The sequence below is a fragment of the Bufo bufo genome, chromosome 2 (assembly GCF_905171765.1).
Source record: "Bufo bufo chromosome 2, aBufBuf1.1, whole genome shotgun sequence".
Classification (NCBI taxonomy): domain Eukaryota; kingdom Metazoa; phylum Chordata; class Amphibia; order Anura; family Bufonidae; genus Bufo; species Bufo bufo.
The window spans coordinates 687,587,686-687,611,795 of NC_053390.1; the positions used below are offsets into that span (position 1 = coordinate 687,587,686).

At 42.7% G+C, this 24,110-nt stretch overlaps 1 protein-coding gene across 2 annotated transcripts in view; it reads left to right on the plus strand.

Moving 5' to 3' along the window:
• Positions 1 to 13,860, plus strand: part of GALNT7 (polypeptide N-acetylgalactosaminyltransferase 7) — a 154,853-nt gene extending 140,993 nt beyond the window's left edge. For both annotated transcript variants that reach the window (XM_040418669.1, XM_040418668.1), the window contains exons 10-12: positions 1,887 to 1,985; positions 9,513 to 9,641; positions 10,646 to 13,860. In XM_040418669.1, coding sequence (XP_040274603.1) covers positions 1,887 to 1,985; positions 9,513 to 9,641; positions 10,646 to 10,783 — 366 coding nt within the window. In that variant the 3' untranslated portion in view covers positions 10,784 to 13,860. The remainder of the gene's footprint in view (positions 1 to 1,886; positions 1,986 to 9,512; positions 9,642 to 10,645) is intronic.
• The last annotated feature ends 10,250 nt before the right edge of the window (positions 13,861 to 24,110 follow it).

Here is a 24,110-nt window from a genome sequence, read left to right on the forward strand (position 1 = left end):
CCCCTCCACCCATGAGTGGGTTCGGTGCTATCCACACCGTCTGCTCCTTTCGATGCGCTCCTCCTCCCGCCCACCCATACATTCCAACAGGGCAGGAGGAGTAGCGTCCCGTTGCCGGGTGATTGCGCAGTCACATGACCACACCCAGCAGAGCGATGTGTTCCGGCTGTATCTTTCAGCCAGACACGGCTCTCATGATCTAATTTACTAAGCAAGCTTATAGGATTGATTATTTTGAATTTATCACACTGACCATCAATGTTTTATCCACTAGTGTCCCATATTCAATGATTGTACTAATTTGCTAATTATTCTGCAGGTTCAGTACTTGACATGTAGAGGGGTCAGGCCCTCCCCCTCCTATGCCATTTTGGCGGTTTTTCTATGTATTTAAGTGTGTTCTGAAGTTGTGTTTTTTGTATGAGCAGTCTGTACCTGATGAAGTGGTGTTTTCTGACCCGAAACGCATTGTACCACCTGCCAAGTTATTAAATCAAGTTTGTATTATCATCAACGATTGGTATTTGCGCCGTGGGATTTTCTTCTTTCTATTTGGATATACCAATTTTCAGGCCAATTTGAGCATATTCTAACACAATTAAAAAAAAATTAAAAAAATTAACACCTATCCAGACACATAATAAATTTTAAAAAGCTTTATTCCGAATGTATTTGCTAATGGTCCTGCCACATACCTGGTTAAATTGCCGCTGTGTACTGGATTCAGACTGGGTTACAAAGGCCATGTTTAGTTCAGTTGACTGTGGCACAAATGTTGGTTTTTTTGGACCTGAGACGCACAGAAGCGTGCTGAAACCCTGGTTGCGATTAGGCTTTTCTAGCTCTGACCTCTAGTGGAATATTTTATCCACAAGCCTTCAGCTATCATTTGAGGAGTTTTGCATATAACGTTTTTGAGATGATTAAAAAATTTGAGCTCAAATCTCCGCATCACTGCTTGAAGGCTTTTCCTTCTGAATTTCCTATCTATCTATTTATCAGCTATACATGCATGTACTCTCTAAAAGCAGATGCTACTAAAAATCCATGAAGGTCGTGTTCAGCCTGATTTTTAGTTTTTTTACCACTCTATGGTAAATCTTAATAGTCGTTTATTTTTTTTGTTTGTTTGTTTTTGTTTAAGTAGGTGGTATATTGCTGAGGGTGATTGTTCCTGGATATTGTACTACCCTTTATTTCAGTTATTATTCCAGCTCCACATTTTCTTCTATGTACATGTTATACAATGAGCCTGTTACCAGACTAGCTTCAAGCAGATTCATTGCATATTAAAGGGGATGTCCAAAATAATTAAAAATCTCAGACAAGCTCCACCACAACTGCCTAAATAAATCACCTTCTACTCATCCCGTTCTTCAGCTCTGTTCTCTGCAGCACTGGTCCAGTTCTTTAGCCGCTGCTTGTTCACAGACTGCAGTGGTGACATGCAGGTGTAGGGCACATGACTGCTGCAGCCAATCACTATCCTACACTAAGGACAGTGATCAGCTGTGGGGGAAATGTCGTTGGCGGCAGGAGAACTGGACCAGCATAGCAGAAAATAGTGTTGGAGAAAGGGATGTGTATAACATGCCTTTTTTTTTATTTTATTACGGCTATTGGAGGGAGATGGAGATTTTTTTTATTATCTCAGGGAAACCCCTTTAGTAACTTTTTTTAGTAACTTCTTTTCTAAGTTTCATTTTTTTTAAATATATTTTGTGTATACTTTAATAAAGATTATTTTTGTATAAATTTGCATTCAGTGTCTATTTTGTAGGAGTTGCTATTAATGTATCAAACTAATAAAATAATTTCCTATTATAATTGCTGAATTATGGATGAAAAAATATATATTAGGTAAATCTGGATTTGTTTCTTTATAGATACGAGGTTTAGATTCCAACTATTGCATTGACAGCATGGGTCATACAAATGGAGGTTCGGTGGAACTTGGCCCCTGCCATAGAATGGGCGGCAATCAGGTGAGTTAAATGTGTCTGTAGAAGAATATTAACCACCTCAGCCCCCAGTGCTTAAACACCCTGAAAGACCAGGCCACTTTTTACACTTCTGACCTACACTACTTTCACCGTTTATTGCTCGGTCATGCAACTTACCACCCAAATGAATTTTACCTCCTTTTCTTCTCACTAATAGAGCTTTCATTTGGTGGTATTTCATTGCTGCTGACATTTTTACTTTTTTTGTTATTAATCGAAATTTAACGATTTTTTTGCAAAAAAATGACATTTTTCACTTTCAGTAGTAAAATTTTGCAAAAAAAAACGACATCCATATAGAAATTTTGCTCTAAATTTATAGTTCTACATGTCTTTGATAAAAAAAAAATGTTTGGGTAAAAAAAAAATGGTTTGGGTAAAAGTTATAGCGTTTACAAACTATGGTACAAAAATGTGAATTTCCGCTTTTTGAAGCAGCTCTGACTTTCTGAGCACCTGTCATGTTTCCTGAGGTTCTACAATGCCCAGACAGTACAAACACCCCACAAATGACCCCATTTCTGAAAGTACACACCCTAAGGTATTCGCTGATGGGCATAGTGAGTTCATAGAACTTTTTATTTTTTGTCACAAGTTAGCGGAAAATTATGATTTTTTTTTTTTTTTTTTTTTTCTTACAAAGTCTCATATTCCACTAACTTGTGACAAAAAATAAAAAGTTTTATGAACTCACTATGCCCATCAGCGAATACCTTGGGGTCTCTTCTTTCCAAAATGGGGTCACTTGTGGGGTAGTTATACTGCCCTGGCATTCTAGGGGCCCAAATGTGTGGTAAGGAGTTTGAAATCAAATTCTGTAAAAAATGACCTGTGAAATCCGAAAGGTGCTCTTTGGAATATGGGCCCCTTTGCCCACCTAGGCTGCAAAAAAGTGTCACACATCTGGTATCTCCGTACTCAGGAGAAGGTGGGGAATGTGTTTTGGGGTGTCATTTTATATATACCCATGCTGGGTGAGAGAAATATCTTGGCAAAAGACAACTTTTCCCATTTTTTTATACAAAGTTGTCATTTGACCAAGATATTTATCTCACCCAGCATGGGTATATGTAAAAAGACACCCCAAAACACATTCCTCAACTTCTCCTGAGTACGGGGATACCAGATGTGTGACACTTTTTTGCAGCCTAGGTGGGCAAAGGGGCCCATATTCCAAAGAGCACCTTTCGGATTTCACTCCTCATTTTTTCCTGAATTTGATTTCAAACTCCTTACCACACATTTGGGCCCCTAGAATACCAGGGCAGTATAACTACCCCACAAGTGACCCCATTTTGGAAAGAAGACACCCCAAGGTATTCCGTGAGGGGCATGGCGAGTTCCTAGAATTTTTTATTTTTTGTCACAAGTTAGTGGAAAATGATGATTTGTTTTTTAATTTTTTTTTTCATACAAAGTCTCATATTCCACAAACTTGTGACAAAAAATAAAAACTTCCATGAACTCACTATGCCCATCAGCGAATACCTTGGGGTCTCTTCTTTCCAAAATGGGGTCACTTGTGGGGTAGTTATACTGCCCTGGCATTCTAGGGGCCCAAATGTGTGGTAAGTAGGTAAATGACCTGTGAAATCCGAAAGGTGCTCTTTGGAATGTGGGCCCCTTTGCCCACCTAGGCTGCAAAAAAGTGTCACACATCTGGTATCTCTGTATTCAGGAGAAGTTGAGGAATGTGTTTTGGGGTGTCTTTTTACATATACCCATGCTGGGTGAGATAAATATCTTGGTCAAATGCCAACTTTGTATAAAAAAAATGGGAAAAGTTGTCTTTTGCCAAGATATTTCTCTCACCCAGCATGGGTATATGTAAAATGACACCCCAAAACACATTCCCCAACTTCTCCCGATTACGGAGATACCAGATGTGTGACACTTTTTTGCAGCCTAGGTGGGCAAAGGGGCCCATATTCAAAAGAGCACCTTTCGGATTTCACAGGTCATTTTTTACAGAATTTGATTTCAAACTCCTTACCACACATTTGGGCCCCTAGAATGCCAGGGCAGTATAACTACCCCACAAGTGACCCCATTTTGGAAAGAAGAGACCCCAAGGTATTCGCTGATGGGCATAGTGAGTTCATGGAACTTTTTATTTTTTGTCACAAGTTAGTGGAATATGAGACTTTGTATGAAAAAAAAAATAAAAAAAAAAATAAGCATTTTCCACTAACTTGTGACAAAAAATAAAAAATTCTAGGAACTCGCCATGCCCATCAGCGAATACCTTGGGGTGTCTTCTTTCCAAAATGGGGTCACTTGTGGGGTAGTTATACTGCCCTGGCATTTTCCAGGGGCCCTAATGTGTGGTAAGTAGGTAAATGACCTGTGAAATCCTAAAGGTGCTCTTTGGAATATGGGCCCCTTTGCCCACCTAGGCTGCAAAAAAGTGTCACACATGTGGTATCGCCGTATTCAGGAGAAGTTGGGGAATGTGTTTTGGGGTGTCATTTTACATATACCCATGCTGGGTGAGAGAAATATCTTGGCAAAAGACAACTTTTCCCATTTTTTTATACAAAGTTGGCATTTGACCAAGATATTTCTCTCACCCAGCATGGGTATATGTAAAATGACACCCCAAAACACATTCCCCAACTTCTCCTGAGTACGGCGATACCAGATGTGTGACACTTTTTTGCAGCCTAGATGCGCAAAGGTGCCCAAATTCCTTTTAGGAGGGCATTTTTAGACATTTGGATACCAGACTTCTTCTCACGCTTTGGGGCCCCTAGAATGCCAGAGCAGTATAAATACCCCACATGTGACCCCATTTTGGAAAGAAGACACCCCAAGGTATTCAATGAGGGGCATGGCGAGTTCATAGAAATTTTTTTTTTTTGGCACAAGTTAGCGGAAATTGATATTTTTAATTTTTTTCTCACAAAGTCTCCCGTTCCGCTAACTTGGGACAAAAAATTCAATCTTTCATGGACTCAATATGCCCCTCACGGAATACCTGGGGGTGTCTTCTTTCCGAAATGGGGTCACATGTGGGGTATTTATACTGCCCTGGCATTCTAGGGGCCCTAAAGCGTGAGAAGAAGTCTGAAATATAAATGTCTAAAAAATTTTACGCATTTGGATTCCGTGAGGGGTATGGTGAGTTCATGTGAGATTTTATTTTTTGACACAAGTTAGTGGAATATGAGACTTTGTAAGAAAAAAAAAAAAAAATTCTGCTAACTTGGGCCAAAAAAATATCTGAATGGAGCCTTACAGAGGGGGTGATCAATGACAGGGGGGGTGATCAATGACAGGGGGGGTGATCAATGACAGGGGGGTTGATCAATGACAGGGGGGTTGATCAATGACAGGGGGGTGATCAGGGAGTCTATATGGGGTGATCACCACAGTCATTGATCATGCCCCTGTAAGGCTTCATTCAGACGTCCGGATGCGTTTTGCGGATCCGATCCATCTATCAGTGCATCCGTAAAAATCATGCGGACATCTGAATGGAGCTTTACAGGGGGGTGATCAATGACAGGGGGGTGATCAGGGAGTCTATATGGGGTGATCACCACAGTCATTGATCATGCCCCTGTAAGGCTTCATTCAGACGTCCGGATGCGTTTTGCGGATCGGATCCATCTATCAGTGCATCCGTAAAAATCATGCGGACATCTGAATGGAGCTTTACAGGGGGGTGATCAATGACAGGGGGGTGATCAGGGAGTCTATATGGGGTGATCACCACAGTCATTGATCATGCCCCTGTAAGGCTTCATTCAGACGTCCGGATGCGTTTTGCGGATCGGATCCATCTATCAGTGCATCCGTAAAAATCATGCGGACATCTGAATGGAGCTTTACAGGGGGGTGATCAGGGAGTCTATATGGGGTGATCACCACAGTCATTGATCATGCCCCTGTAAGGCTTCATTCAGACGTCCGGATGCGTTTTGAGGATCGGATCCATCTATCAGTGCATCCGTAAAAATCATGCGGACATCTGAATGGAGCTTTACAGGGGGGTGATCAGGGAGTCTATATGGGGTGATCACCACAGTCATTGATCATGCCCCTGTAAGGCTTCATTCAGACGTCCGGATGCGTTTTGCGGATCCATCTATCAGTGCATCCGTAAAAATCATGCGGACATCTGAATGGAGCTTTACAGCGGGGTGATCAATGACAGGGGGGTGATCAGGGAGTCTATATGGGGTGATCACCACAGTCATTGATCATGCCCCTGTAAGGCTTCATTCAGACGTCCGGATGCGTTTTGCGGATCGGATCCATCTATCAGTGCATCCGTAAAAATCATGCGGACATCTGAATGGAGCTTTACAGGGGGGTGATCAGGGAGTCTATATGGGGTGATCACCACAGTCATTGATCATGCCCCTGTAAGGCTTCATTCAGACGTCCGGATGCGTTTTGAGGATCGGATCCATCTATCAGTGCATCCGTAAAAATCATGCGGACATCTGAATGGAGCTTTACAGGGGGGTGATCAGGGAGTCTATATGGGGTGATCACCACAGTCATTGATCATGCCCCTGTAAGGCTTCATTCAGACGTCCGGATGCGTTTTGCGGATCGGATCCATCTATCAGTGCATCCGTAAAAATCATGCGGACATCTGAATGGAGCTTTACAGGGGGGTGATCAGGGAGTCTATATGGGGTGATCACCACAGTCATTGATCATGCCCCTGTAAGGCTTCATTCAGACGTCCGGATGCGTTTTGAGGATCGGATCCATCTATCAGTGCATCCGTAAAAATCATGCGGACGTCTGAATGGAGCTTTACAGGGGGGTGATCAGGGAGTCTATATGGGGTGATCACCACAGTCATTGATCATGCCCCTGTAAGGCTTCATTCAGACGTCCGGATGCGTTTTGCGGATCGGATCCATCTATCAGTGCATCCGTAAAAATCATGCGGACATCTGAATGGAGCTTTACAGGGGGGTGATCAATGACAGGGGGGTGATCAGGGAGTCTATATGGGGTGATCACCACAGTCATTGATCATGCCCCTGTAAGGCTTCATTCAGACGTCCGGATGCGTTTTGCGGATCGGATCCATCTATCAGTGCATCCGTAAAAATCATGCGGACATCTGAATGGAGCTTTACAGGGGGGTGATCAGGGAGTCTATATGGGGTGATCACCACAGTCATTGATCATGCCCCTGTAAGGCTTCATTCAGACGTCCGGATGCGTTTTGAGGATCGGATCCATCTATCAGTGCATCCGTAAAAATCATGCGGACATCTGAATGGAGCTTTACAGGGGGGTGATCAGGGAGTCTATATGGGGTGATCACCACAGTCATTGATCATGCCCCTGTAAGGCTTCATTCAGACGTCCGGATGCGTTTTGCGGATCCATCTATCAGTGCATCCGTAAAAATCATGCGGACATCTGAATGGAGCTTTACAGCGGGGTGATCAATGACAGGGGGGTGATCAGGGAGTCTATATGGGGTGATCACCACAGTCATTGATCATGCCCCTGTAAGGCTTCATTCAGACGTCCGGATGCGTTTTGCGGATCGGATCCATCTATCAGTGCATCCGTAAAAATCATGCGGACATCTGAATGGAGCTTTACAGGGGGGTGATCAGGGAGTCTATATGGGGTGATCACCACAGTCATTGATCATGCCCCTGTAAGGCTTCATTCAGACGTCCGGATGCGTTTTGAGGATCGGATCCATCTATCAGTGCATCCGTAAAAATCATGCGGACATCTGAATGGAGCTTTACAGGGGGGTGATCAGGGAGTCTATATGGGGTGATCACCACAGTCATTGATCATGCCCCTGTAAGGCTTCATTCAGACGTCCGGATGCGTTTTGCGGATCGGATCCATCTATCAGTGCATCCGTAAAAATCATGCGGACATCTGAATGGAGCTTTACAGGGGGGTGATCAGGGAGTCTATATGGGGTGATCACCACAGTCATTGATCATGCCCCTGTAAGGCTTCATTCAGACGTCCGGATGCGTTTTGAGGATCGGATCCATCTATCAGTGCATCCGTAAAAATCATGCGGACGTCTGAATGGAGCTTTACAGGGGGTTGATCAATGACAGGGGTGTAATCAATGACAGGGGGGGTGATCAGGGAGTCTATATGGGGTGATAACCACAGTCATTGATCACGCCCCTGTAAGGCTTCATTCAGACGTCCGGATGCGTTTTGAGGATCGGATCCATCTATCAGTGCATCCGTAAAAATCATGCGGACATCTGAATGGAGCTTTACAGGGGGGTAATCAATGACAGGGGGGTGATCAATGACAGGGGGGTGATCAGGGGCTAATAAGGGGTTAATAAGTGACGGGGGGGGGGGGTGTAGTGTAGTGTAGTGGTGCTTGGTGGGACTTTACTGAGCTACCTGTGTCCTCTGGTGGTCGATCCAAACAAAGGGGACCACCAGAGGACCAGGTAGCAGGTATATTAGACGCTGTTATCAAAACAGCGTCTAATATACCTGTTAGGGGTTAAAAAAAACACATCTCCAGCCTGCCAGCGAACGATCGCCGCTGGCAGGCTGGAGATCAACTCTCTTACCTTCCGTTCCTGTGAGCGCGCGCGCCTGTGTGAGCGCGCGCGCCTGTGTGCGCGCGTTCACAGGAAATCTCGCCCATCGCGAGATGACGCATATATGCGTGACTCTGCGCAGGGCTGCCACCTCCGGAACGCGATCCTGCGTTAGGCGGTCCGGAGGTGGTTAAAGACTTGTCATGAGTAAAACAATATTTTTTACTGAGGCTGATAATATGGTTTAATTCTGTGTGCCATTACTGTAAAAAGACCTATAACCTGACAGAATTAACACTACCTGTAGATGAGTCCAGAAAGCGGAATTTAGTTTCCTGTATGAGAAACAGAGCTGCATGATTCATAGGGCCTGCGGTGTAACATTTCACAATATGCCATATCCTTGACTGTGGAAAAACATGGCAGAAAAATGTTAATAGAAGCTGAGGTTTTAGTGAAGTCAGAGGGAATTTATTCCTGTTTTTCTTACAGAGCATAAATCAAGGTAAGAACGATGATCAAAGTACATTACAAAAAAATTTATATTTTACAATTCTGTGTAAAGCTGAAAATACACTTCACCCATCTCACCACATATTGGTTATATATGCATAATGTGAAATATAAATGTTGTATGTGTAGAGATGGATAGATATTGGGCATGAGCGAATCGACTTCGAATGAAGTTTCAATACTGTACGGAGCAAGCGCTCTGTACAGTATTAGAATGTATTGGCTCTGATGAGCTGAAGTTATTACTTGCGAGACTTCGCATAATAACTTCAGAAATTGATTTATACTGTAAAAAAACCACTTGCTCCGTGCAGTATTGAAACAAAGTTTTATGCAAATTGACTTTGGATGTTTCATCCGAAGTCTATTCGCTCATCCCTATTAGATATATTGTGTGTGTAACACTATATTTGCCTTATTTTACTCTACTGAGCAACAGATGTTGTATTACAAAAAAAAAAAACATTTGTTCCATCAGCTTTTCCGGATTAATGAAGCAAATCAGTTGATGCAGTATGACCAGTGTCTGACTAAAGGGCAGGACGGCACCTCAGTTATGATCACACATTGTAATTTGAATGAGTACAAGGAATGGCAATATTTTAAGGTAAGTAAATGACTTAATTGTAATACTTTGTTACTATCCAGTAATGTCATTTATCAATTTTAGATAGAAGACTTTGACAATTAAACATTAGGTGATTAAACTACCAGTAGATCTTGATAAAGGGCCAGCAGAATGTCCCTGTCTTGTGTTTCAGTGTGCACTGTGCATTTCACCACCCTTTTCTAGCCATTAGGCTCATTAGTTAATAATATGGGGGCTTCACAAGTTTATTAAATGTTGAGTCTCACACCCTGGTCAAAAGCTGATATTCGGATGTAAAAGGAGCAGCAATGGTAATGTATGGGAAGTATGTGTAACAAGATGACCATACACATAACATAGCTATTGGCTAAATGCTTGTTTGGCCGACAGCGATCATTTCTGATCCCACCCTACACATACCTGCTTGGCCGAGCAAACAGGGAGCCATTGCAAGACTTCTGGCAGTGGCTTATCTTGCCTAAACCAAAAAGAACGGCCTGATCCTGATGTCCCTTGACATTTACCGGTGAGGGAATGTAAGGCGGACCCCATAAATCTTACATAGTTGTTTCAGTCCAGCCAAAATCAGTGGATTTGGCCGACATTGCATCTAACATATATGGCTAGCTTAACTGTGGCTGCGGTTATTATGGGGACACACCGGTATCTAAAAAAGTGACTTGCAAAACTATTGGAGCATCGCCCTCCACGCCCCACATCCTTGGTTCCCTAAGACAGTGTTCCTCAACTCCAGTCCTCAGGGTCCACCTGCCATTCATGTTTTTTTAGGATTTCCTTAGTAGGTGATATAATTGGTGTCAATGCATCTGTACTTACGGCAGGTGTCCCCTGAGGACAGTAGTTGAGGAACACTGCCCTAATAGATCACCTAATTCAGGCTCCACAAAAAGTAGATATCATGCTGAAAAAGTTTAGCCACTCCTGATGTAGCACAAGAAAAACGTCATCGTATGTATTTTAAAGTTAATAGAACTGAAAAATAAAACATTTATGTCCCATAGAACCTAAACAGATTCACCCATATCCCAACTGGAAAATGCTTGGATCGCTCAGAGGTTCTTCACAAAGTGTTCTTGTCAGACTGTGACTCCAGCAAATCATCACAAAAGTGGGAAATGAACAATATCCTTAGTGTATAGAATGGAAGACCACTGCACAAAGATGAACTTGGCTGAAGACGACCTGGAACCGACTGCAATTGAGATCTGTATTCAGCAAGCATAATGAAGGAGAATGAAGATCTCCAGGATTAGAATGGGGTCATCCTGCAGTTAATGTTTACAAGACTGCTTTTACCTTAAACTTTTTACACGTTTACATCATCTTGATTCAAGATAATGTTTGTAAAGTGCTTCTAGCTCTGTTTGTAGGAACAAAGCTAAAGACAATATTTTTTTGGGATTATACTCAGGGGCTGGAAGGTAGTTTTTAAAACACACTTGAAAATCAGTTGATTAATGTGTCTCGGTGATTAACTAGATTTCCATTAGATTTTAATTTTATTTTCCAAAGCACTGCCACGATTTGTTTTAGCAATGGTGGCTTTTGTCCGTGCTGCTGTTTTGAATGGGAAAATCTGAAAAATCTTGGTGCCTCTTTATTTCTTTTGTATAGTAGATCTATGTGATGACCATGTGTTAACGGTGGAAGCTAACCGATGAACGTTTGATGAACATAAGGATGCATAGAGGGTATAAGGGACCCTCCTATTGTCTGGGTGTTCTAGCCACATCACAAGGCCATAATTCTTAATGTTCATGCTGTTCCTTTGGTAAGGAGTAAGTCGTGTCAGACTTGTGGTCACCTCTAAACAATTATTGCTGTCCTCTAAAGGTGCAACTTTTGATATTTTTGGTCTATGTAAATTGTATAGCCTAGCTGAGTCTACTACCCACACTCCAAAAGTGTCTTCACACTCCACACAGTACCAGATATGGCACAATGTTCTGGTTAGTGACAGAATATCATATTCCTATTGTGGTTATTTTTGACATTGGAAAAATTGAGGTTATGGGCTTCAACTAATCTCAGGTTAAACTGGAGTAACTTACACACTATCGGTCATTCTAACTCTCCATACACAAACCACTGCATCACAGTATGTGGAGAGAGCATGTGTCGTCTAAAGTGACACGTTAGTCATATGTAAGAGGTACAAATAATCAAGCAGTAACAGTATATGGCTTTGTTCCCTTTAATTTGGTGACTGGTTCTCTTACTCAGGTCACATCCTTTTCTGAAGTTTTCCGGGATGGAAACATTTTGAAAGCTGCTCAATATATATTGAAGGCACAGGTACATTAGTTTATGACAAATCCATAAAGGTTGCTTTGGGACGGATAAGGTGTGTGTTGGACTCCAGGACATTACTTCCACAATGATATACAGCCATACCTTTAACATAGTTCAGTAAAATGCGTCCCGTCCTGTGGTTTCTTTTTACTCTATGGTGTATCTCACTACATATTTTTAACGATACGTCTTAAGACAACTGGCGACTGGGAAGCAATATACACATTTACTATATAAGAAAGGTTTGTGATTCTGTTTTATAGCACAAATAACAGGATCATTGCAGACGAATCATATAAAAATGACATTATCTCCTCAGTCTAACCAGTTAGTACGTAATGTCTGCACACACGTCCATAGTCCTTACAGTGAGATCTTGCATCTGACGCCGTGTTGGAGTATACGTTCTGCTATATTATTATACATGACTACTGGTGGCTTAAAGGAGTTATCCGGTAATTAATATTGACCTATCCTCTGGATCAGATCAGCTGTTAGAAGAGGTCGGTGCTCCGTGAGCTCCACAGACTCTTCCTAGGCCATGTGACCTCACCATACATCAGGACTCTGACCCCACCGATGTAATAATGAAGACTTAGGCTAAGGATAGGTCATCATCATCCATTCCTGGATAACCCCTTTAAGTGATCTCTACATATCAGCAAACTCTTATGATGCCTATGGTAGTGGTCATATGGCAATTAAAATTCAATGCTTACACGGTGTGCCAACATGACTGGCAGTACATACCGTACTATCCAACATTGTTCCTTTGTAAATAATATTTAAGAAATCCTGCTAATGAGTAGTGAGAAGTAGACGTGATATATGAATATATCCACAGCAAGCTATTGTGCTTGTCATTAATTTATTTATTGAGGGTTTTACTACATTAGGGGAAACCAAATCTCTTTCACTGTTGTCTGTACACATTTGTTAAGATGGTATGAAACGATACCTGAAAACCCCACAATTGCCAGATTGTTTACTATGGCTCCATATCTACATACAATTAATGGCAAAATATGACCGTTTCCTCCAGGCAGTACATACCACCAAGGGCTCATTCACACTTGCATATTACAGATCTGTATTAATATTTTTTTAAGTTTGTAAAACATTTTTAAACAGTTTAATTCACCTTTTTTTTAACTATAAATCTGTATGAAATTATTTCCAATACATAGCACGTTACAACAAATCCATATGGGTATTATTCTCAGTCCATAGAAGTCAATGGATATGTTCTATTTTTGCTTGGCTCACATGTGTGGATTCCTTTTTTATTATCCATCTTTCTTTGTTCTCTCCATTCCTGGTGGCATGCAATGGAGCCCCATTCGTGAAATAGGAGAGGGTTCCAGAGGTGGGACCCACACCTATCAGACGTTTATGGCATATGCTGTGGATATTCTTTATTCAGATTGGACAGCCCCATTAAGCCACTTTCATATGGTCAGTATTTTTACGCCAAAGCTAGGTGTGGAACCTACAGCCAAAAACAATAATGGGAACATTTGCATCTTCTGTTTTTTGGACCCACCCCTGCTTTTGGATTACAAATACTGATGCTAAATGAAAGTGGCTTTGTAATATCTTCTTTCCTGGTTTGGCCATGCTCTAATAATAAAGTTCAAAATCCTGCAGCTGTTTTTTTTTTCCACCAGAGGCCTCAATTTCTGTTGACTCTGTATAGGAATCCATTGATCTGAATGGGAACTGTATACAGTGTGACTCTAATGGAAAATGTCAACCTCATTCTTGCTCAAGGTGATACTTGGAGGTGCCTTTAAATTTTAAGTTGAACCACCCTATGTTAATAATGTAACTATAACTGTGTTGTGGACACACTTTATCATACAGGAACTGATTAGAAGGGATCATTGGATACTCAGTAATAAATATGGATAGAGTGAACTTGTGTTTTTAAAGGGAGTCTGTCACCTCCATATGGCCATATACAGCGCTTACATGGCTCTGTAGCACACCTATACAGGATTGTAACGGTACCTTTGTTCTTTTCTTTAGACTTGCACCACCAGGAAAAACGAAGTTTAATTCATATGCAAATGAGCACTCGCAAGTGCCCAGGGGCGGCGTTCAGTGTGTAGGTGCCCAGGCTGCTCTGCCTTCTTTTCACTTTACTCCTCCCCAGTCTCTGCCTTTGCCCTATTGATGAGGCAGGAGACTTGGAGGGCGGGCAAAGGCAGAGACTGGGGAGGAGTAAAGTGAAAAGAAGGCAGAGCTGCCTGGGCACCTACACACTGAACGCCGCCCCTGGGCACTTGCAAGCCCTCATTTGCATATGAATTAAACTTAGTTTTTCCTGGTGGTGCAAGTCTAAAGAAAAGAACAAAGGTACCGTTACAATCCTGTATAGGTGTGCTACAGAGCCATGTAAGCACTGTATATGGCCATATGGAGGTGACAGACTCCCTTTAAGTTTGGGGTGCAAGGTTCAGGTATCTAAGAATCCTGATACGGATTCAGCTAACCAGGGACCATAAGTTCTGGTCCAATGGTAGCAGAATTCATAACGGAATTCTTAGATAAACCGAACCAGAAACTTGTACGCCGAACTTGAAGCACAAGTTTGCTCAACACTAGTTATAAATCATGCTAAATCATAATGCATATATAGGACTACTACCTTACCCCCAATCTACTGGGTTAGGGTAGGTTCACATCTCTGGCTAAAACTGTGATGGTCTGTTCTGGCAGAGGAATGGCCTACCATAGTTTACTGCATCTGGCATAGCTGGATATTGCTGCACACCACATGGACTATAATGGGATCTGATGGAGGTCCGTCAGCTTTCTACCAAGTCATCTGATCCCATTATAGTCAATGGGGATGCAGCGGTATCTAGCTATGCAGGATACAGTAAACTCTGGTAGTCTGTTCCTCTACCAGAACATACTACCGGAGTTTGTGGTGCAGATGTGAACATAGCCTTACCACAAGGTAAACAATATAGTTTATGGAAAGCAATACAATTCTTGTCTTATGTCAAACGAGAACCAAAGATGTGTAAAGACTATTGTAACTGATAACGTGGCTATCCCATCTGGTGGCCATTTTACATAATGGCTGGCGCTATGACAGCACATTACTGTGCTGGGTTAATTTATTGATGACTATGTCATTCAGATCTTGCATGACTAATAATGGCTAATATTATCACAACCTATGATGGATTTTCTATAAATGTATATAAACTAATAGTCCTTTAGTATGAAAATCCCATTGAATTAGAGCAGTGTTCACCACATTGCAGCACAGAGGATTAAGCGGATCACCCGGAAGTACAGAACATATCTAGAAACTGTAAGGAATCAGCATGAGCAGTCCTGAGACTGGCAATGTCATGGATATCTTATAGGTAACATCTACTATGCCGTTATATTCTTTGCATAAATCATGCACTATGGGGAGAATATAGCAGGCCTTTCCCTCCACATTTCTGGCATCAATAAGTCACAAAATAGGGCTTTGCAACTTTTTGGGCTTATTTGCAAAACGTTTTTGACATTTTGTATTTGTTTTTCATCACTCACTCCAGTTTTGAAAAGTATAGGGAGTGGACATGGTTAGCCTGTCAAGCTAATTTGAAGGGGTATTCCAGTTACATTAGGTTTTCCCCTATCCTACTGCTCGAACCCCACCGACCATACCCCCTGAAATGAAAGGACTGTCCAGTCAGGCATGCATGTGGCCACTCCATTCACTTCTATGGGAATTCCTGTGACAGCAGAGTATTGTACTTGGCTATCTCTGGAACTCCCATAGAAATAAATGGAGCGGTAGGGCCCCCACCAATCTAATAGTTATTCCCTATCCTGTGGATAGGGGATAACTTAATGTAACCGGAATACCCCTGCTGAACCGCAAAATTTGTTGCAGTCTTACCCTAGGAAAGGGGTAGCATAGACAGTAGCGTACCATCTCAAGACAGAAGTGTAAGGGTGCCTGCAGAAGGTGCAGATGTGTGCAGTAAATCTGCAAGAATTCTGCACCAAAAAGGCTCATAATTCTGCCCTATTTAGCACAGTTTTGGCACCTTTTTTGGTGCAGGCTGCAGATCTCACATTTTGCAAATTTCATAATCTGCACAGCAGGTCAATTTCAGCGCCTATTTAAAAAGGCAAAGTGTACGTGAGATTTGTCAAATCTCATATACTTTGCTGGTACTGTATGATGCTGCAGTTTTTCCCCCCACAAAATCCGTGGAGAAAATCTGTGCGTAATCCACACCGAGTGCAGGGTACCCTTAGATTTCAAGGTGCACCAGATTTATCATAAGGCAACATTTGATACATTTGGCACACATTACTGCAGCTCAGATTCTGGGAAAACTGGCTTTTTAGATTGCCCTCATGATAAATCTCCCTTGCTAGATGGAAAGAACACCTTGTGCAGGTAGTTTGTTTGGAACCTGGATACTGTGTGCAATTAAAGCAATCTGTGATTTAAATGTGTATATTGAGAAACCTAGCATCTCATAAGTTCAACCCATAACCCTACTCCCTAAGTGAGGGAGTTGTAGTTCCACATAGCCAGTGCGTCACAGGTTGCAGACCCTTGCTTTATTGTAATGTTCTGTTGTCTGGAAGAAATCTCATGTTTTTTTGCTTTATATGATAATAACACCACTATGCATTTCCTTCATGCGTTCGTTTGATTTATGCACATTTTTGATACACTGTATGTTTCTGTAGAAATTGTACAGATACTGATGCATTTTACAATGCGTATTGGGGTGTTTCTGTCAATTTGGGGGTTGCTTGTTTTTCTAGGTGCAAGAATAAATATTTTAATTTTTTGTCCTTGTTTCGTTGATAACTGTAAATGTGAAAAGTTAATTGTTAATGGTACTTTGATCCCTTCACAGCGGCACCCCAGCCATCTGCTCCAGAGGGTAACCACAGCAGAATTACCTGGTGCAGCTCTGCTGGGAGAAGCAATGAAGGGGCTGAATGCTGAAGCCCCTTCATTCTTAGGACTGGTGGAAGTCCCAGAGGTTGGACCCCCACTGATCATAAAGTGAAGGCAAGTTCTATTGATATGCCATCTCCTTACTGGAATGGAACCCACCCCCCATGCCTCACCAATCCTCCTCAGACAGACCCTTAAGTTTCCTTTTCTGATCCATAATGGAATTATTTATGGATTTATGCAAAAGCCAAAGTCACATCATTGATTTTTTTAATCAAGTTTCCATTTTTTTTTTTAACAAGTAAAATGGCAGAAGAGACTGCACTATTCTGCCATCATCTAAAGTGGCAAAACTCTGGTAGAATGCAAGAAAACAATACAACTGATGGCACAAAAATCTCATTGTAATCAAGAGACATTCTAGGGTTATATCCACCTCAGACATTGGTGGCTTATCGTTAGGAATGATGTGCTGAGTCCCTGGAGTGAATGGAGCAGTGGTCACACACATCTGCTGTTGCTCCATTCAACTCTATGGGACAGCAAAAGAGAAGATGAGTACAGTGCTTGGCTTTCTCCGGCAGCCATGTACAGTTGAATGGATCCCAGCAGCTGGAACCCCTTTTGATACTATACCGGTACTTATACCATATGCTGTGGATAAGTTCTTATGCTGGGACAACCCATGTAAATGGTAGTCTGACTTATTTCAAAATATTCCCAAAGCCCCTAAATATGTCAAAACAACAAATGTTTATATACTCACCACTTAACCCTTTAAACTTTAAAACGCTTTTACTTATCCAAGCCATTCTGAGATTGTCTTCTCGTCACATATTGTACTTCATGACAGTGGTAAGATTGAGTGAAAATATAGAATTTTTATTTATAAAAAAAAAAATACCAAATATATGGAAAAATTTGCAAATCTCCAAATTAAAATTTCTCTACTTTTATAATATATAGTAATACAAAAATAGTTATTACTTTACATTCCCCATATGTCTACTTCATGTTTGTATAATTTTGTGAATGCCATTTAATTTTTTGGGGACGTTAGAAGGCTTAGTAGTTTAGAAGCAAAATTTCCAAAACCCACTTTTTAAGGATCAGTTCAGGTCTGAAGTCACTTTGTGAGGTTTACATAATAGAAACCACCCAAAAATGACCTCATTTTAGAAACTACACCCCTCACAGGGCTCCAGATGGCGACCAAAACGGTCGCCAATGCGCCTTAAAATTTGCAGATGGCGACAAGACTTTTTAGTCTTGTCGCCATTTGCGACTGTACCGCCGCGATCCTGCGCAGCCTAAGTTCAGTAGGATACTGCACAGTGGAGAAGGAAGGAGTCCCTCCCTCTCCACTGTGACGCGGCCGCCACTACCACCAATGGGGATATAGCAGGGAGGAGGAGGGGAGGAGCTGTCGCCACTGCGCCACCAATGAATGTAAAACATAAGTGTCGGTAGCGGTATCACAGACCGGGCACCCGGCCTCAATAACAGGGCATGCGATCCGCGGCCATTAACCCCTCAGGTGCCACAGATCGCATGCCCTGTTATTGAGGCCGGGTGACGGGTCTGTGATACCGCTGCAGACAATTGTATGAAAGAGGACCTTTCGTGGGTCCAAAGAATAAGAACTTATCAGCAGGCTGCATAGAGCGGCGCCCAGGGATCTAAGTGCACTTACTATTATTCCTGGGCGCCGCTCCGTTCGTCCTCTGTGGCCCCCGGTATTTTCAGCATTCAGAGGAAGGAGGAGGAGACGCCAGTGTCTCTCCTTCTCCCTGACAGCAGCGCTGTCCAATCACAGCTCAGAGCCAGGGAGAAAAAAACCTCCCTGGCTCTGAGCTCTGCGCTGTGATTGGACAGCGCTGCTGTCAGGGAGAAGGAGAGACACTGGCGTCTCCTCCTCCTTCCTCTGAATGCTGAAAATACCGGGGGCCACAGAGGACGAACGGAGCGGCGCCCAGGAATAATAGTAAGTGCACTTGGATCCCTGGGCGCCGCTCTATGCAGCCTGCTGATAAGTTCTTATTCTTTGGACCCACGAAAGGTCCTCTTTTTATTACATTCATTGGTGGCGCAGTGCTTCCCCCCCCCATTATCACTTGCCACAAGTCGTCGCCCCCCCCCCCCCCTTCATTGTTATATGGTGGCCACAGGGTCCCATCCCCTCCATTGGTGGCAGTGGCAGATTACACTGCTGGGGCTCCGATTGTTACCATGGCAGCCAGGACGCCACTGAAGCCCTGGCTGCCATGTTCAGCTCCCTGCTGCTGTGTGCACAGAGCCCAGGGCAGCAGGGAGATGTGAGCTCCTATTTACCCTTCTAGAGATCTATTAGGGTGAATAGGACAAGGGATGACACGATCCAGGTTCTAGTCCCTAAGGGAAGAAATGGTTATTAAATAAAAAGTAAAAAAAACAAAAAAAAAAACACCAATATACTAAAAGTTTAAATGGCCCCCTTCCCAGTTTTACATATAAAATTTACAAACAATAAAGAATAAACATATTACATATCGCCTCGTCCCAAAAAATGTGAGCTATTAAAATATTTAAAAATATTCCAGCTCGGTGAAGGCCGTAACAGAAAAAAAAACTCTAAACCACGCAATTCGCCATTTTTAGTCACCTTGTCCCCCAGAAGATGTCCCTGGATGTGAGAGGTATGTGGTGCTGTATTCTCCTATATGTAGACCTGGCTCACTACTGTCACCTGCGTCTCATCTTCTCAAAGTCCTTTTTTTAAAATTATATGCATTTTAGATTTGGCGACTAAAAAATTTAATTTGGCTCCTAAATTTTTTAGTTTAGGAGCCAATGGCTCCTGGTAATTTTTTTTTGTCTGGAGCACTGCCTCAAGGTATTCAAAACTGATTTTACAAGCTTTTTTAACCCTTTAGGTGTTCCACAAGAATTAATGGAAAATGGAGATGACATTTCAGAATTTCACTTTTTTGTCATTTTCTATTTTAATCCATTTTTTTCCTGTAACAACGCAAGGGTTAACAGCCAAACAAAATTCTATATTTATTGCCCTGATTCTGTAGTTTACAGAAACACCCTATATGTGGTCATAAACTGCTGTATGGGCACACAGCAGGGCGCAGAAGGAAAGGAACGCCATACGGTTTTTGGAAGGCAGATTTTGCTGGACTGGTTTTTAAAAACCATGTCACATTTTAAGACTCACCCCTAGAGTAGAAACTCCAAAGAAGTGACACCTTTTTGGAAACTACGGGATAAGGTGGCAGTTTTGATGGTACTATTTTAGGGTACATATGATTTTTGGTTGCTCTATATTACACTTTTTGTGAGGCAAGGTAACAAAAAAATTGCTGTTTTGGCACCATTTTTATTTTTTGTTATTTACAATGTTCATCTGACAGGTTAGATCATGCGCTATTTTTATAGAGCAGGTTGTTACAGACGCGACAATACCAAATGACTTTTTTGGGCGATTGTCTTAGCTAGGGTCAAATTTTTGCGGGATGAGATGACTGTTTGGCACTATTTTGGGGTGCATATGACTTTTTAATCGCTTGCTATTACACTTTTTGTGATGTAAAGTGACAAAATATTTGTTTTTTTGACAGTTTTTATTTTATTTATTTACGGTGTTTACCCGAGGGGTGGTCCATGTGGTATTTTTTTTATTGTTTTTGAGATTTTTATTTTAGAAAAACAAACACAAAAGTAAAAGGACAAAAAAAAGTGTCATAATCTATGTCTGTTTTTGACAAGTCTGAAGCGTAGTAGTCGTCTACGGCTTTCCGGATTCTTACAGACAGGATATCAAATTGGTACCATATTTTCAGTATAAGTGAGGTTAACACAAAAGCATATGTCAGTCTCTGACAATGACCAGTCTATGATGTTATGGACATATACGATCCGCCAGTAGCCAGCAAGTTATTTGCTGTAACATTTTCTCGTTGCTTGGGCATCAAGTACCTTTTAATGTGTTTCTTGCAAGCAAGAAGAAAATGAATAACAACAGAAAAGAAAAATGCTCGGCCAACAGCACTGGCTCTTTGCCCATCAACACCTGCTCCTGGAACCAAGTGGTCACAGAAAAGCACTCATGAATAGCCTTAAGTACATGTAATGGTAATATGTTAATAAAGCTTTCCCACACCTGGAAGAAGTGTTTTACTTTCTTGTCTTTATGGTGCGAGGCCTCAACCCAATCCATGTGCATGATATATTAGAGTTTCTCCAAGAATAGTTTGAAAGGGGGGATTGTAGGTTTTAGCCAAACTTGCAAGATCGCCTTGGAGCCTGCTGCTGCCACAAAATGCAACAGTTTTCTGCATCCGGGGTGCAGTTATATTTGTCTGTGTCTAGGTACCCGAATAAAGCCCAAAGGGGGTCGGGTGGGGTGAAATTAGTTAAATGTGCTTTAGTGAAATTAATGATTTTGTCCCAGAACTCTCTGATCTTTGGACAATCCCATAAACAGTGATATAGTTCCGCATCCAGAGCCCCACACTTAAAACAGCATGTAGAGTCATAAATGCCTATTTTGAATCCTCTCCTTGGAGTCAAATAGGATCTATGGCATATTTGTAAGACCATCTCTACATAGTGCACTACGGGTAAGTGTTTGTGAGAGTTCGAGTGCCCTAAGTATCACGAATGAGGTGGCCTGTGGTACCTCAGTCTTCCCTGTGGTATTTTTTATAGAGCAGGTTGTTACGAACCCGGCAATACCTAATATGTCTACTTTTATTTTTACATTTAACACAAAAGTAGGGTTGAGTGAACCCGAACTGTAAAGTTCGTGTTCATACCGAACTTAAGGGTTTTTTGTACCCGGACCCGAACATTTTCGTAAAGTTTGGGTTAGAGTTCTGTGTTTGGCAATTTAATGGCGCTTTTTGAAAGGCTGCAGGACAGCCAATCAACAAGCATTTAACTAGTGTGCCCTTAGAAGCCATCACAGCCATGCCTACTAATGGCATAGCTGTGATTGGCCAAGTGCAGCATGTGACCCAGCCTCTATATAAGCGGGAGTCATGTAGCGCCACACGTCACTCTGCTCCTACTAGTTGTAGGGATAGGAGGCTGCTGTGAGGGAGAGATTAGGAAAGACTCTGATATCTGCACTTGGTGTGAAGTCAGCGATCTACAGTGATTTTTGTTTTTGGGGTGCAATGCAGCATTTTTGTACCCTGCCCTGAGCCCAGGGAGACTGAAAAAAAAGTTTTAATCCATCTGTTAGGTGGGCGTCGGCAGCCATTTTGTGCATCAGCAGAGCACCAGCACTGCATATGTGCCAGGGACAATCATTTAATCCTGTTCTTGTAGTTCAGTGGCTGACATATACCCATTTTTAAAGTGTACCTGCACTGCATATGTGCCAGGGGAAGGGAAAATAATACCTGTCTGTGAGTTCAGGTACCCAGGGGGTGACATATCCCCATTTTTTTCTGTAAAGTACCCCTGTGCTGCATTTCTACTAGTGAAATATAATCAGTTAAATACATCTGTTCCATTGTGGAGTGACATATTTACATTTTGTGTTGTAAAGTACCTCTGAGGCCTGCACTGCATATGCGACAGGCAGGCACATAAATTCAGCAAATCCATCTGTTCCATTGTATGGGTGACATATCCACCATTTATTAAGTTAAAAACCCCTGTGCTTCATTTGTGAGAGTGAAATATAATCGCAGTTAAATCCATCAGTTTCATTGTGTGTGAGAAAAAAACTTTTTTTTTGCAATAAAGTACCTTTGCTGCCTGCACTGCATAGCAGACTGGGCAATAAGTTTTTAAAAAAAAACTCTTCTGTTGCATTGTTGGGTCACATTAACCCATTTTCCCATCCAAAAAACCCTGCTCTGCCTAGGTGAGAGGGACCAAAATTTCTAAAATTCGTCTGTTCCATTGTTGGGTGACATTAACCCATTTTGATTGTCAAAAAACCCCTGCTCTGCATTGTTCACAAGGAACTTTAATTTAGTAAAAACGTCTGTTACTTCGGTGGGTGACCGCAAAAAATGAGGAGAGAGTCAAACAAGGGACTTGGTCCTGGTGGTGTTGGTGGAGCTCCTGTTGCAGGGAGAGGACATGGTCGAGCTGTGCCAGCTACACGCCCAAGTGAAACACCTTCCTCAGGTGCGAGTAGGTGACAGAGTCTTCAGTGTTTTTGGTAGGGCCGAATGCGGCTCTACAAATGGTGAGGCCAGAACAAGTACAGGAGATAGTAGATTGGGTGGCTGACAGTGCCTCCAGTTCCTTCACATTGCCTCCCACCCAGTCCCCTGCTGAAAGATCAGAGTTTGCACCTGCAGCCCATGGCTATCAGTCTTTCACCTCACCCCCTTGCAAACCAGCCAAGCAGTCTGAGCCCCAAGTCATGCAGCTGTCCCTTCTGCTTTTTGATGACTCTGCTGGCAGGGTTTCCCAGGGCCATCCACATAGCCCAGTCCCATAAGTGGAAGAGATTGAATGCACCGATGCACAACCACTTATGTTTCAGGATGAGTACATGGGAGAACCACCGCAACATGTCTCGGATGATGACGAAACACAGGTGCCAACTGCTGCGGCTTTCTACAGTGTGCGGACTGACAAGGAGGGCAGGGGTGAAGACTGTGTGGAAGATGATGTGGAGGACGATGAGATCCTCAACCCCACATGGAATCAAGATCATGCGAGTGACCTGTGTAGTTCAAAGGAAGAGGCGGTGATCGCACAGAGCCACCAGCATGGCAAAAGAGGGAGCAGGGTGCAAAAGCGGAGCAGCAGTCCCCTAGACAGTAGGCCTGCTACTGCCCACCGCAGCAAGGGACCGAGTACACAAAAGCCAGCTCCAAGGAGTTCCCTGGCGTGGCATTTCTTCACACAATGTGCTGACGACAAAGCACGAGTGGTTTGCACGCTGTGCAATCGGAGCCTGAAGCGAGGCATAAACGTTCTAAACCTGAGCACAACCTGCATGACCATGCATCTAAGTGCAAAGCATAAGCTTCAGTGGAGTAGACACCTCAAAAACCAAGAAAGGTCTCTGGCTCCTCCTGCTTCCTCTTCTGCAGTCTCGGCCTCTTCATCCCACTCTGGAGTGCTAGTGGCACCTGCCACCCCACAAACAGGATGTGGCAGCAACGCCACCACCTCGGTCACCAAGCATCTCCACAATGTCCCATGGAAGCGTTCAGCTGTCTATCTCCCAAACACTGGAGCGAAAGAGGAAGTACCCCCCCCCCCCCCCCCCCCCCCCC